Source organism: Salvelinus sp. IW2-2015, unplaced genomic scaffold, assembly GCF_002910315.2.
Source record: "Salvelinus sp. IW2-2015 unplaced genomic scaffold, ASM291031v2 Un_scaffold1511, whole genome shotgun sequence".
NCBI lineage: Eukaryota > Metazoa > Chordata > Actinopteri > Salmoniformes > Salmonidae > Salvelinus > Salvelinus sp. IW2-2015.
Genome location: NW_019942955.1, coordinates 66,353 through 79,745, shown reverse-complemented (window position 1 = coordinate 79,745; position 13,393 = coordinate 66,353). Strand labels below are relative to the sequence as shown.

The 13,393-nt window shown below is 40.6% G+C and overlaps 1 protein-coding gene across 1 annotated transcript; it reads right to left on the bottom strand.

Moving 5' to 3' along the window:
- Positions 1 to 309: 309 nt before the first annotated feature.
- lgmn (legumain) lies at positions 310 to 12,377 on the bottom strand. The gene is made up of 14 exons (XM_024138540.2): positions 12,295 to 12,377; positions 11,801 to 11,953; positions 10,671 to 10,768; positions 7,988 to 8,069; positions 7,709 to 7,791; positions 7,373 to 7,448; positions 6,659 to 6,721; positions 6,436 to 6,502; positions 3,424 to 3,542; positions 3,093 to 3,182; positions 2,615 to 2,818; positions 2,174 to 2,344; positions 1,444 to 1,511; positions 310 to 863 (listed from the first exon to the last, which is right to left on the bottom strand). The coding sequence occupies exons 2-14, from the start codon at positions 11,939 to 11,941 to the stop codon at positions 824 to 826; spliced, it is 1,302 nt and encodes a 433-aa protein (XP_023994308.1). The 5' UTR covers positions 11,942 to 11,953; positions 12,295 to 12,377; the 3' UTR covers positions 310 to 823.
- Positions 12,378 to 13,393: the final 1,016 nt, after the last annotated feature.

Here is a 13,393-nt window from a genome sequence, read left to right as displayed (position 1 = left end):
CTTCTCAATTTAAAATGTTAAAGCTAGCTATCCCTACATGGCAGAAGGAGATTCATCCAGTGGCTACAGAAACWCTACTAACCAAACAGTGCCAGGTGCCCGAGCACTTTAAATTAAGAGGTTAGCTACACCCAAGTCTACATTTCTTAGATTTTTCACCAGACCTCAAAAGTGGTCTTCTGATGTGGTTTAAGCATTGTTATGGACTTGGAAAAACTAAAGAAATTGATGTTCTATTAAAAAGTYCAGGGAGAAGGGGGGTATATGAAACATGTGAATTTCTGAGTCATTTGACAGCTTCATTTATCCGTTTCAATAGTAGGCTTACTATTACACTACTTCTACAGCTTGGGTTAGCCTGACTGAAAGACCAATATGGGATTAATCATTTTAGGTTATTCAGAGTGTAGGTCACTGTTTCTCATAGAATTTCACGCAGGATGCCTTTCCTTCGCCGGGAGGGCCGTTTTGCTAAATTACAGTATATCCACTAATTTCAGGCACCAGAGGGAGAAAATGTTGATATTGGATTCAGTTTTCATAAAATTCAGAGGAGTAAAACAAACAAATCGTTCACAGTGATCGTGCAATTCATCATAAAAAATAAAATAAAAAACACATTTAAATGTCTCAATAAATCCAGGGAATAAAAGTTTAAAATCAAACATTAAAAAAAAAAAAATGAAAAAAATAGTATATCAGTGTGAAAAAAAGATTTGTCAAACTTGATTCCTTGTCAGTGCAAAGAGAAGTGGTTGTGGTCTCAGACCCTCCTGTCTGGAGGCACAGCAACCTGATCCGAGGGGTGTTCATTCAGATCCATTTAGTTGAAGTGACACACACTCTCCATTGCCATCAGGATACTGAGCAGGGTGACACAAAATGACATGATTAGTCTATGGAAGCAGCTCCCCGAAAACTAAATAAACCAATATACCAAATATTATTGTGTTTGCCAACCGGGCATTAGTGCATTAGTGGGGGGGGGGGGTTACTTTCTCACTCCTCGTTATTCACCATTCAGCCCACAAGTATCCACACTTCACCAATTATATACCCCCCCTAAAAAATATATTTTCTTTAAAACATAAATGCACTGTAATTTAAGCTTTAAAATGGCAGTGTTCCCTCTTCCTCATGAAAAAATGTGTATAAATTGCAGCATTTTCTTTGATGCCAAGAGATGGGCCTTTAAAAATGTTCCTTCCCTGGGCCAYAGTCCTGGTCCACCTGGCAACACACTGCCATAGAAAGCCTTGACCTCCTTGATGCACAATTACAAAAAACATTTATATTCTGATCATTGGGTCCCTGATAAATTTGCAATCACACAAAAAAAAAAAAAAAAATTGGTTCCCCGGGTCCACAGAAGAAAAAAAGTTTGCGAACCCCTTCCCTATATAGGGAGACATTTAGGACTCAGCCTTGGGACTGGTACAGTACCTGTCTGTCGGGTATCCTCCCTCACACAGGTTGACCAGGGCATACAGGTGTCGCAGAGCATATTCATACTGCAACACAAGAACATCACAACTTCTATATATACACACACACAAACAGTTCTGAGCCATACTTGGCATAATAAAAAAATGTATACATTTTACAAAAAAATTACAGTAAACCGTTTCAAAATGGAAAGTACATACAAGTCACAACATTCCTACTTCCTCCACACGTCCTGTACAGAAGTCAGTGTTAAGTCTGTCATTCTGTGTAAAGTTAAAAGTCCCGCGGTCATGTGAGGGGGGGGGGGTCTAGTTTAATAGTAAACGCGTCTAAAAATCGGTCTGTAAAAATATGCTTTGATTGGTTGCGAGTTTGTCGTGACGTATTTATATTATTCAGTCCGAAGTACACGGGTACCAGTCCGGGAAAGAGAAGTAGCTCAACGCAACAGAGACAGGAACTTAACAGTACCACAAATCAACTAGAGACAGTTATCTGGGGGGGCCAAACACTGAAATAAATGAAGGCTTAAGTGACGGTGCATCGGACTTGTGTATTCAAATGGGTCAATACTGTTATCTGTCCCTTTTCAAATAACTGATTGAACTAAAAACAGTTCTGTGCTGGGGCAGTGTCATAGTTGGTACCATGGACCGCTCTAGGTTGAGTTCCTGTGAAGTGACAACTGTTGCTGTTAAAAAAAAGCATTTGACAGACAGGACTGTACCTCAGTGATATGCCAGTTGAAGCATCGTGTCTTGTAGTGGTTGACAGCAGCCTGGTAACATTGATGCTGGGTCAGATCCAGCTTGGCACTCAGAACCCTCTGGGTCATGATCTCCTCTCCTGTCACCGTCTCTACCACCCTGCGCATGGTCTCGGCCAGCAGCTCGCGCACCTAGTGGGGGAAAAAAATTKATTAAAATAACCACAGTTCTCCAATGTCTCCACTTATGAAATAACAGAAGCACCTGATGATAAAGTCTGGGTCATGTTCATTAGACACGAACAGAACGACACCATCTGAACATCATTGAGGGAACACTTGTTTTCAGTTTGTTACGGTGTGCCCAATTCAATACAACCCAGGTTCATTTAGAGAGAAGAAGAAAAATACATATATTACAAGAAAAATAAATAGAAGGTAAACGCATTTCCTGTCCGTTACCTTGAGGTGTGACGTGATCATGCTGGAGTATTTCTTGGTGGCAAAGACGTCGTTGGATCTCATCAATTTCCTCTTTAGGATGGCCAGGGGAACATCAGGGCTGGGGGTCAGGTCTGGCTCCGCTATGGGCTGCAGGGTCATGGGGGTGGCAGGCTTGGCATTGACATTACCTTGGAAGGCCATCACCTTCATATGGGCCAGAGTCTAGAAAACAGATACATACAGCTAGTTAACCTCCTCCTTCATACGGGTCAGAGTCTAGAAAACACGTTACCGTCGAGTTCATTAAATCGTCTATTGGAACATAAACATTAGCCATCTGAACAGAAGTGAGAAAGTCGAGGTTTGTTAACCCTCTTAAAAAAAAAAAACTTTTACATCTAAATCTTGGCAGAGCGTCCATTTCACTATAACATCATGTGACWCCTCAGCTGAACGTGTCAACAGGAAATAGCTCGGTCTCCTCTGAATCCCTCACCTTGTTTCCAAACTGCATGACGTGGCTGGTGTTGGTGTGGCTCCTGACYATCTTGAACTGTTTAATCAGCGTCTCTTTGCTCAGGTCCTCCTGGACAACAGTCGGGGAAAAGAGACATTACAAAGAGAAATGACAGTGAGTGGCTAAGGATGTTCTGCCCCTTGTTTTGGGTCAAACACAGTGTAACGGCTATAGCCAACAGCAGTCGTTTCTTTACAGAAACACAGTCAGTAAAGACTTGTGGTTAATCGAGGACATTGTTTACGTCTCCCGTCCAGTTAACACGGTACCAGACCAGTCTCCCGTCCAGTTAACATGGTACCAGACTCACCACATCAGAGTCTTCCATCCAGTTTACGCTGTACCAATCCCCCAGGTACGTATCCCTCTTATCGTCATAGTAGCAGGCATAGGACGACTCATGAGAGTTGGCTGCAGTGGTGGCATACACTGAAGGAGAGTCAGACACAGTGAGAGTGTTAAAACAGGATCTATGGATCCAGGACACTGCATATACACTATCACAAATTGGAAAACCATAGCTTGATTGATTATATACACAAGAACAAAATATATGTTTTAAAGTAGTAACGAAACAACTTCATCATGGTTTAATGATGTACGGTAGACAATGAAGACTTAAGCCTGTGGGTAACAATACAACGTTATGGGATGTCGGTCACTTAAGGCTAGTGATTTAAAAGTACTTAAGTCAAAATACTACTTAAGTTTTTTGTTTTTGTTTTGTTTCTTCCCCTAACACCAAGCACTCGTTACAGTTTGAATGCTTAGCAGGACAGGAAAATGGTCTAATATGAAACAAGTAATCAAGAGAACATCGCTGGTCATCCCGACTGCCTCTGATCTGGCAGACTCACTAAACACATGCTTCCTTTGTAAGTGATGTCTGAGGGTTGCAGCGTGCCCCTGGCTAGCCACAAATTATTATTTTGTCTCTTTTTTTTTTTCTTTTTTTTTTAACAGTGCCATCTGATTTGCTTAATATAAAGGAATTTTACTTTTCCATACTTAAATATATTTTAGCAGTTACATTTGATACTTAAGTATATTTAAAACCAAATACTTTTACTCAAGTAGGATTTTACTGGGTGACTTTTACTTGAGTCATTTTCTATTATAAGGTATCTTTACTTAAATGAGATTTGGGTACTTTTTACACCACTGCTTGAGACTAGGATCTAGTCCAGACAGGAGACTACAGAGACAAGGATCTAGTCCAGACAGGAGACTAGAGACAAGGATCTAGTCCAGACAGGAGACAGGGATCTACATGGCCCGTGGAGCAGAGCATGACAATAACCAAGGGTCTGACACAGACCATCTCTCCTTAAGGTCTTTTCACACAATCAGTGAAACCCCCCCCCCCAACACAATGTAGCTGCCATCTGCTTGTATGAAGACTTATGTACACGTGACCCGTTCTACTTAATTGTCCGTCTGAACAGACTCTTACCAAGGGCTGATTTGGGAAGTAGGTAGAAATTGCCCCTAGACGCTGATCTAGAGTCAGTTTCGCATATCCCCCACTAATGGTTAAAGTTAGGATTGGGAGAGCTGATCCTAGATATGTACCTAGGAGAAAGTTCACCTCAGAGCATGATTTAGTGAGCAGCCACACAGCCCTGTTCAGGGTGACTAGACATTAACCTCTATGTGAGTAGGCAGACTGACTGGATCAGCTTTAAAATTTAGCAGATTGATGGAAGCTCCCCTGTAATGGTCTGCATCATTTCCAATCCCCCCCCCCCCCCCCKATAAATTAAATAGCGATATTGGAGATAAGTTAATTTTCAAATAACCGTCTGTAATCTGAATGAAGGGAAAAAAGGCAATTCTTAATAATCTACTATTGAACCAGTTCAGATTTAAGTATAACAGAAGCCTTTTGTGAGGTCATAGCATGGTCTTAAGCTTTAATCATTTCTGCCCTTCGAATTCATATTCATTATGTAAATAGGCCTGTTTAATTGTGTCTGGCTGGGTGTAGGCAAGGCCAAAAGCAAATAGGTAACCTGGGATATGACTAAAAAGTTAAAAATCAGGGAGATTGTTTTGCCAAATACACTGGCATTTTCCTTTCCACAGTAGCAAGATCTTATCTATTTGCTAACTTTCTATTAAAATGTATTGGTGTGACATCATTTATTTAGGGATATGAATAGCGAGTARGTCCACAGTACCGTCAGACCATTTTATTGGTAAACTACACGGTAATGTAAAAGTTGAATTKTTTTGTGATCCAATAGGTAATATAGTACACMTAATAATTTGGTTTTAATCCAYAGAGGTTAGAAAAAGTATCTAGATCCTCTAGGAGGCTGTGGAGGGATTCTAACTGTGGATTTAAAAAAGAAAACATGAATCAGCATACAATGACACCTTTGTTTTTAAGCCCTGGGTTTTCTAACCTCTTGATATGATTTCAACGGTCATAATAAATAGATACGCCAATAGTGGACAACCTTGTTTTACGCCGACAATTTAAGACTTTGAAAAGTAATTTACACCTAGGGTTACTATACATTTTTTTTAATTTCACCTCTATTTAACCAGGTAGGCAAGTTGAGAACAAGTTCTCATTTACAATTGCGACTTGGCCAAGATAAAGCAAAGCAGTACGACACGTACAACACGGAGTTACACATGGAGTAAAACAAACATACAGTCAATAATACAGTAGAAAAATGAGTCTATATACAATGTGAGTTAATATACATAACCCATTTCAGAAGAGATTCTCCAAATTTAAATCTCAGGTATTTGTATGTAAATGACAGTCGTACTTTATTAAAAGTAGGCAGACTTAACGAGAGCTGAATACGAGTGAAGAGGCAGGACAGGCCRTGTCGGATTCGTCCGAGTCAGGGGTTGGATAGAGTCAAAGCAACTGGCTCTCACAGTCTCACGTCAGAATTAGAGATTTATCCATGTTTCTCAAATGTCAAATTTCAAAGTCTTTAAGATTGAGCTTAGGCATTAACTCCAAATGTTTTAAGGTTAGGTATTAACTTTCAAATGGTTAAGGGTTAAAAACAAATCTCTAAAAAACAACTTTCCATCATTGGAGTCGAACACGCAACCTTTGGCGCCAGATGCTCACCGAAATCTACTTGAAGATAACAGCGCTCAATGCTGCCCCTAGTGGCCGGCTTCYAATAATGACTTGMATCACTGGTGACCTGGCTGGTCAAAGAGCGGTCAAGAGTATTGTGAAACGCACCCCTGATACCGTTATTGATTAACCTGTTCTTACTATCAGGGTTTTCGGGATAGTTTCCCTGTGATTCGAGTCCCAGGGAGGTTCAAGGGCAGCGTAACTCACCATCGATGTCGGCAGGCAGCTTGGTCATCATTGATCCCGACTCACAGGCCTCGATATAGAACACTAACTGTGAGAGCAGGGAAGATCAATGAACACAACAAGTCCAGTCAGTCAGTGGAAACTATCATCTCTAAATAACTTTAGTCTTAAATCAAATGTTATTTAATGAACATGTGATTGGCGCTCCACGTCCACAAAACAATAACAGGTTTAACTTCCGCACCTTTCCGTATTTCTTGTTCTCGTGCATGTAGTTGATGGCAGCCATGAGGTCGGCAACATGAAGCTGTAGAAGCAAAATAAACATTTCATAAATAGTTTCATTTCTGTTTTTCTTCCAGTACATGAACTTTAAAACAAAAGAGGCACTAGACCCACAAGAGTCAGTCACAAGATCCTAGGTTGCCCAAGGCATAGTGGGAGGAGTACTCCTCGTCTTGTTCAGTGACTCAAGTCTCTACCACAAAACTTTTCTGCTGAGTGACAGAACCCCGTGTGGCTCAGTTGGTAGAGCATGGCGCTTGCAACGCCAGGGTTGTGGGTTCATTCCCCACGGGGGGACCAGGATGAATATGTATGAACTTTCCAATTTGTAAGTCGCTCTGGATAAGAGCGTCAGCTAAATGACTTAAATGTAAATGTATAAGGTTTATTCAACCAGGCTTAAAATTATATTTTTTTAATCATCATAACCCTAACTCATAAACTGTTCTGAATGTTAGTTCAAATACACGGCAGCTTTTTATTTCACAGAGAGCAGAACTAGGTCATCCATCCAGCCATCCATGGACAGAAAAGGCGCTGTCTGAAATCACACCCTATATAGTGCACTACTTTTGCCCAGAGGGTAGGGTTCCATTTCTGCCAACGAGCAAGTGTTCAGAGAGAGAAATAATAAGAACCCTGGTAGACGAGCAGGAAGTGTAAAAGTGCTTACATCGTCATTGGGGAAGGCCAACAGCCCAGGAGCACCATGATCAGTGAAGTAAACAAACACATGATCGTTGGGACCGCTGCCAACAGGAAGAGAAAAATAAGTTGATAAGCCAGGTGTTTTTCCTTTGAACTGAAATATGACACAATCACATTTTCAAGCTGCGAGACTGTTTTTTTCCCCCAGTGAAAGTTCTCAAATGGAACGTTCTGTCCAGAAACTTTATAACTATGATTTTACATTTCATTTTAGAAGACTACCTTTAAAGTTCTGGGATAACTTCACCCTACTGTGGTAATCCTATGATATATTACAACCTGCTCCCCTCCAATCACTTGCCTCTTCAGCACTTTCCCAGAACCCCCCTTAGTACTGGCAGAGTCACCCTTCAGCACAGCCAGGAAGTTGTCAGGGGTAACAGCCTGTAAAGTACACAGAGAACAGGCACTGAGGACAGTTCTGACTTGAGATCCATGTGCGCAACTTGGGGAAAAAAAGTCTCAACTTCTTGAACAGTACTATATAAAGCATTGATTGTTGTGTGATGATATTAGCACTGACAAATATATACATTTTTTTTTTAAAGCACTTGAAATGCTCCATTTTCCATCCACTCACCTCGCCAGTGTAGTCTTTGGGGACTCCCTTGTAGACGTCTGTCCCATTGGGTCGGTTGATCACCACCCCTGGAGTGGGGTTTCTGAAAAACAAAGAGGGTAAATAATCCGAATCGGATACGTGCCTGGAGGAAAACAGGCCATACGATTTATTATATGACCGCAAAACCCTACAGGGGACCCCCCCCCCCCCCCTCCACCTTAAGCAAGGCAGTTTACGCCATCCAACAGCTAGTAATGTGCCTACCCTGTGCTTGTGTGTTTGAGAACTGAGCAGGAGATACATTTCTGATACGAGTTGGAAAAGTCAAATGTTGCAGTCTACAGTCTTGGCAAGACAGGCATTCTATCACAAGACACATTAGCACTGTAATATGTCATTCAGTGGGTGACAGTTTGGAATTACCATGAAGAGCAATGACGAAAAGGATTATTTATTAACACCACAGTATCACTTCCTCTACCCTCCAATGACAGGAATCACACCATCGTCTATTKCTACAGTAGTCAAATTCAAAACACACTCAGAAGCGTCACATGATTCTGTTTGTTTCGATTCAGACTTAAGAGTACATCCCAGCAGCATCTAGATGCTGGACATATTACAGGATCAATGAAACAAAGACAGCATTGTACAGTAAAAAAAAGATATTATTGGATTTACCTAAATTTTTACCTCTGGGATATCAGAGGCCAACATCCAGTGAAAATGCAGAGCGCCAAATTAAAAATAAATTACTATAAAAATTTWACTTTCATGAAATCACACATGCAATACACCAAATTAAAGCTACACTTGTGAATCCAGCCAATATGTCAGATTTCAAAAAGGCTTTACGGCGAAAGCCAATGATGTTATTATCTAAGGACAGCACCTCAGTAAACAAACACAGACGATCCTATTTCAGCCCTCCAGAAGAAGCACAAAACACAGAAATAAAGATAATTCATGCCTTACCTTTGACGAGCTTCTGTTGGCACTCCAATTTGTCCCATAAACATCACAAATGGTCCTTTTGTTCCGATTAATTCCGTCAATATATATCCAAAACGTCCATTTGATCCAGAAAAACACCGGTTCCAACTTGCGCAACGTGACTACAAAATATCTCATGAGATACCTGTAAGCTTTGTCCAAACATTTCAAACTACTTTTGTAATACAACTTTAGGTATTTAACGTAAATAATKGATAAAATTTAAGACAGGATATACGGTGTTCAATACCGGAGGAAAACAAAGTGTAGCGAGCCCTCAGGTCACACGCCTCTAACAAAGAGTACACTTCACTGGAGCCTCATTCTGAACAGTGCTACTTCTTCATTTCTCAAAMGAAAAACCAACCAATTTCAAAAGACTGTTGACATCCAGTGGAAGCGATAGGAACTGCAAGAAGGTCCCTTAGAAATCTGGATTCCCAATGAAAACCCATTGAAAAGAGAGTGACCTCAAAAAAAATAAATCTGAATGGTATGTCCTCTGAGTTTCGCCTGCCAAATAAGTTCTGTTATACTCACAGACATGATTCAAACAGTTTTAGAAACTTCAGTGTGTTTTCTATCCAAATCTACTAATAATATGCATATCTTAGCTTCTGGGCCTGAGTAGCAGGCAGTTTACTTCGGACACGCTTTTCATCCGGACGTGAAAATACTGCCACCTATCCCAGAGAAGTTAACACACCACCTGCATCAAAGTAGGTCAATATGACTATCTAGTGATTACAGTAAGACAAGTACAATTTCAAATGTATGTCAGTCATTGACATGAGCGGTTCCAATACCTGCGTATGAATTAACCAATGACTGATGTTGCTACTGGACGAGAGAACATTATTTTTCAATAGATAAATTGTCTTCCACCTTAAACCCTGAATCTCACGGCCCATCCCGGGCACCATAATACCCAGCGTGATAAGAGCAGCTAAATTAGATCCTTGTGACTGAGAGTCAGTCGTGTCTTAGTGAGCCTCTAAACGCTACACTATTCATTTTATTGTGTACTACCTTTGACCAGGGTCCATAGGGCTCTGGTTAAAACTAMTGCACTGTAAAGGGAATAAGGTACTTTTTGAGAAACACTCAAGCGGTTTACTGGATGGTGTGTCTGACCGCAAGTGCGTCTAGAATTGTTTKTAAAAAAAATAAAATGTTTTAACCTTTATTTAACTAGGCAAGTCAMTTAAGAACAAATTCTTATTTACAATGACGGCCTACGCCGGCCAAACCTGGACGACGACGCTGGACCAATTGTGCGCCGCCCTACGGGACTCCCAATCACAGCCGGATGTGATTCAGTCTGGATTCGAACCAGGGACTGTAGTGACACCTCTTGCACTGAGATGCATTGCRTTTAGACCACTGCGAGAGCCCGAGTGGCYCATAGAACCACAGGGCCTGGCTGCTGCCTGTACGCCACGAGGAAATGTTTTAGGCCTGTCATGCACCCAAAACAAGGATAACATATGCTCTGCTCTCATCTCAGGAATGCAAATATTGCAGAACCAACCCATAATAAAAACCAGACTGAAGCTGGCTAAATCTGAAGAGTAGATAGGGCTGTTGTCATTTARAATCCTGATAGGACCATGTGTAGTCCTTCATGACAATCTATACTGGATTACAGCAACCATAGGACATTGCCTGCTTAGTTCTTCACCTTCACCAACAGAAATAGAATACTCACTGCTCATTGGTCGCCAGGTCATCAAACATCATCACGACAATCTGCTCGTCAGGAACACCATTCTTGTGGACGATCTGGTAGGCATGGCAGGCGTCGGCCTAGGGAGGGGGAGGGGGGACACGAAGTAAACTAATCATGTAATGTAAGGCAACAAGTCACCCCACTAATCACATAGTCAGATTAATTGAGGGGGAGGAGTTAGAATGTATTATGTCACTTTACAGAGCAGCAGCTAAGAACACAGCCAGTCAGTCAACTGCTAAATACAGAGCAGCAGCTAGGAACACAGCCAGTCAGTCAACTGCTAAATACAGAGCAGCAGCTAGGGAACACAGCCCAGTCAGGCAACTGCTAAATACAGAGCAGCAGCTAGGAACACAGCCAGTCAGTCAACTGCTAAATACAGAGCAGCAGCTAGGAACACAGCCAGTCAGTCAACAAAAATCAGGTAAAACTCAAGAAATAAGCCATCACAGCAGCTATCCATTTGATTATCTGAATGTGACTGAGAATGAGGGGTTATTGATTGAGAAGCACATGAGTATGTTTACTGATTATTATGCYACTTCYTCACATGCTCCCAAATACAYCCTTACTGTGAAATGCTTYCAAGCCCTTAACCAACAGTGCAGTTCAAGAAAGAGTTCATTAAAGAATATTTACCAAAAAACTAAGTATAACAAATAAAATAGCAAGGCTGTATACAGGGGGTACCGGTACCGAGTCAATATGCAGMGGTATAGGTTAGACCAGGTAATTTGTARATGTAGGTAGGGGTGAATCACTGCTTCATACAYTGTTAAAAAGCACTAGCTACATTAGTCATATAGTGGCCAATTACAGCTATATACATCTAGTCCCTCTTATCAATAAAAGGGAAAGTCACCTTTAAGTCTAGGCAGATAAAGTTAAATTGGTCAAATACTGATACACTAATATGTCCCAAATAGCCCCATTTCCCCCTTCATAGTGTAATACTAATGTAGTATTACATTAAAGTAGTGTATTATACAGGGAATAGGGAGCCATTTGGAATGTAAACATGGTAAAAGATTACAACGATGACCCACTCAACTGAAGTCAAGTGTACGTTAACAGATTTCAAAATGTACTAGTCTAACTTCTCTTACCTGGTGTCGGTAGTTGTACCAGCTATTGGAGCCAGCGACAATCACCACCCAGTTCTTCCCGTTTTCAGGCTGTTGTGTGGGGAAAGCATTAGCCACAAGTCCCAGACTGAGGCCCAGAAGGGCTAGGGTCGACGTAAACATGATCCTCTTGTCCTGGAAAAAGGTACAAAGGTATTATCATCACTGCATATCAAGTTACAAGCTAGATGTTTATATTTTTGCCCACACGGTCTTGAAATGTCAAAGATTATATTAACACTTTGTATAAATTGGCCAACTGCCGCGACTGTTTACAGTTGCGCAAATCACAGCAAACGTGCTGTTTGTCGATCCTATGGCTGCTAACATTGGCTAGGTAAGCTAGCTGTTAGTTAATTAACGTACACCATCCATTTCCAAAATAACTGAAGCAAATCTACAGTAACAGTAGCCCATTAGAACACTGAAAATAACAACAAAAAAGTATAATCTTAAATTAAAACTAGTTTGATTACCTTTACCGTTTTGTTATTACTTGCTGTCACGAAGACTCCGGTACTGTTTGTAGCCGTTGCATTGGGGAGAGGATTTTTATGCAAATCACAGGGTTGGGAAAAAAAAAAGTCAGGATTTGCTGGACAGCCAATCAGATCGCCCCAAGGCGGGGAAGGCGGGGCATGATTGGATAAATGAGTCTACGTTTTAAACACATGATACAAAGTCATGTGCTGTCTCGTATTCTCTGATAAAAATATGACTTATTCCTTATTTTGATGACACGCTCTTTTTTTCAGTGGTGGAAAAAGTACCCAATTGTCATACTTGAGTAAAAGTAAAGATTTCTTAATAGGAAATTACTAGGAAGTGACCCAGTAAAATAATACTTAAAAAGTCTAAACGTATTTGGTACTTAAGTATCAAAGTAAAAAATAATTTCAAATTGCTTATATTAAGCAAACCAGACGTTTTGTTTTTGTTATTTGCGGATAGCCAGGGGCACACTCCCAACAGGCAGACATCATTTACAAACGATGCATTTGTTTAGTGAGTCAACCAGATCAGAGGCKGTAGGGATGACCGGGGATGTTCTCTTGATAAGTGCGTGAATTGTACCATTTTCCTATCTTGCTAAGCATTCAAAATGTAATGAGTACTTTTGGGTGTCAGCGAAAATGTATGGAGTAAAAKGTACATTKTTTTCATTAGGAATGTAGTGAGATAAAAGTAAAAGTTGTCAAAAATATAAATAGTAAAGTACAGATACCCCCAAAAACGACTTTAGTAAAAATACTTTAAAGTACTACTTAAATACTTTCCACCACTTTTTTRCCCCACACATAGTAACACATCTTTTGTGTTAAATGTAGCTTTTCTGAATTAGSTTATACTACAGTAACAATTTTGACAAAGCTTGCTATTCATTTCATGAGGAAGACTTATGCATTGTGCAATATGGATGCATTACAAAACAGTACTGTTTACATGTTTGGATAACTGCAAAGGGAGTTTCATTTAGTCACTASTGTTTTATAAGTCACCCAAATAACACTGAAGTGCCACAATATATAGAAATATGATGCCAGGTGTAATTCTCTCTGTCTCTCATTAACTTCC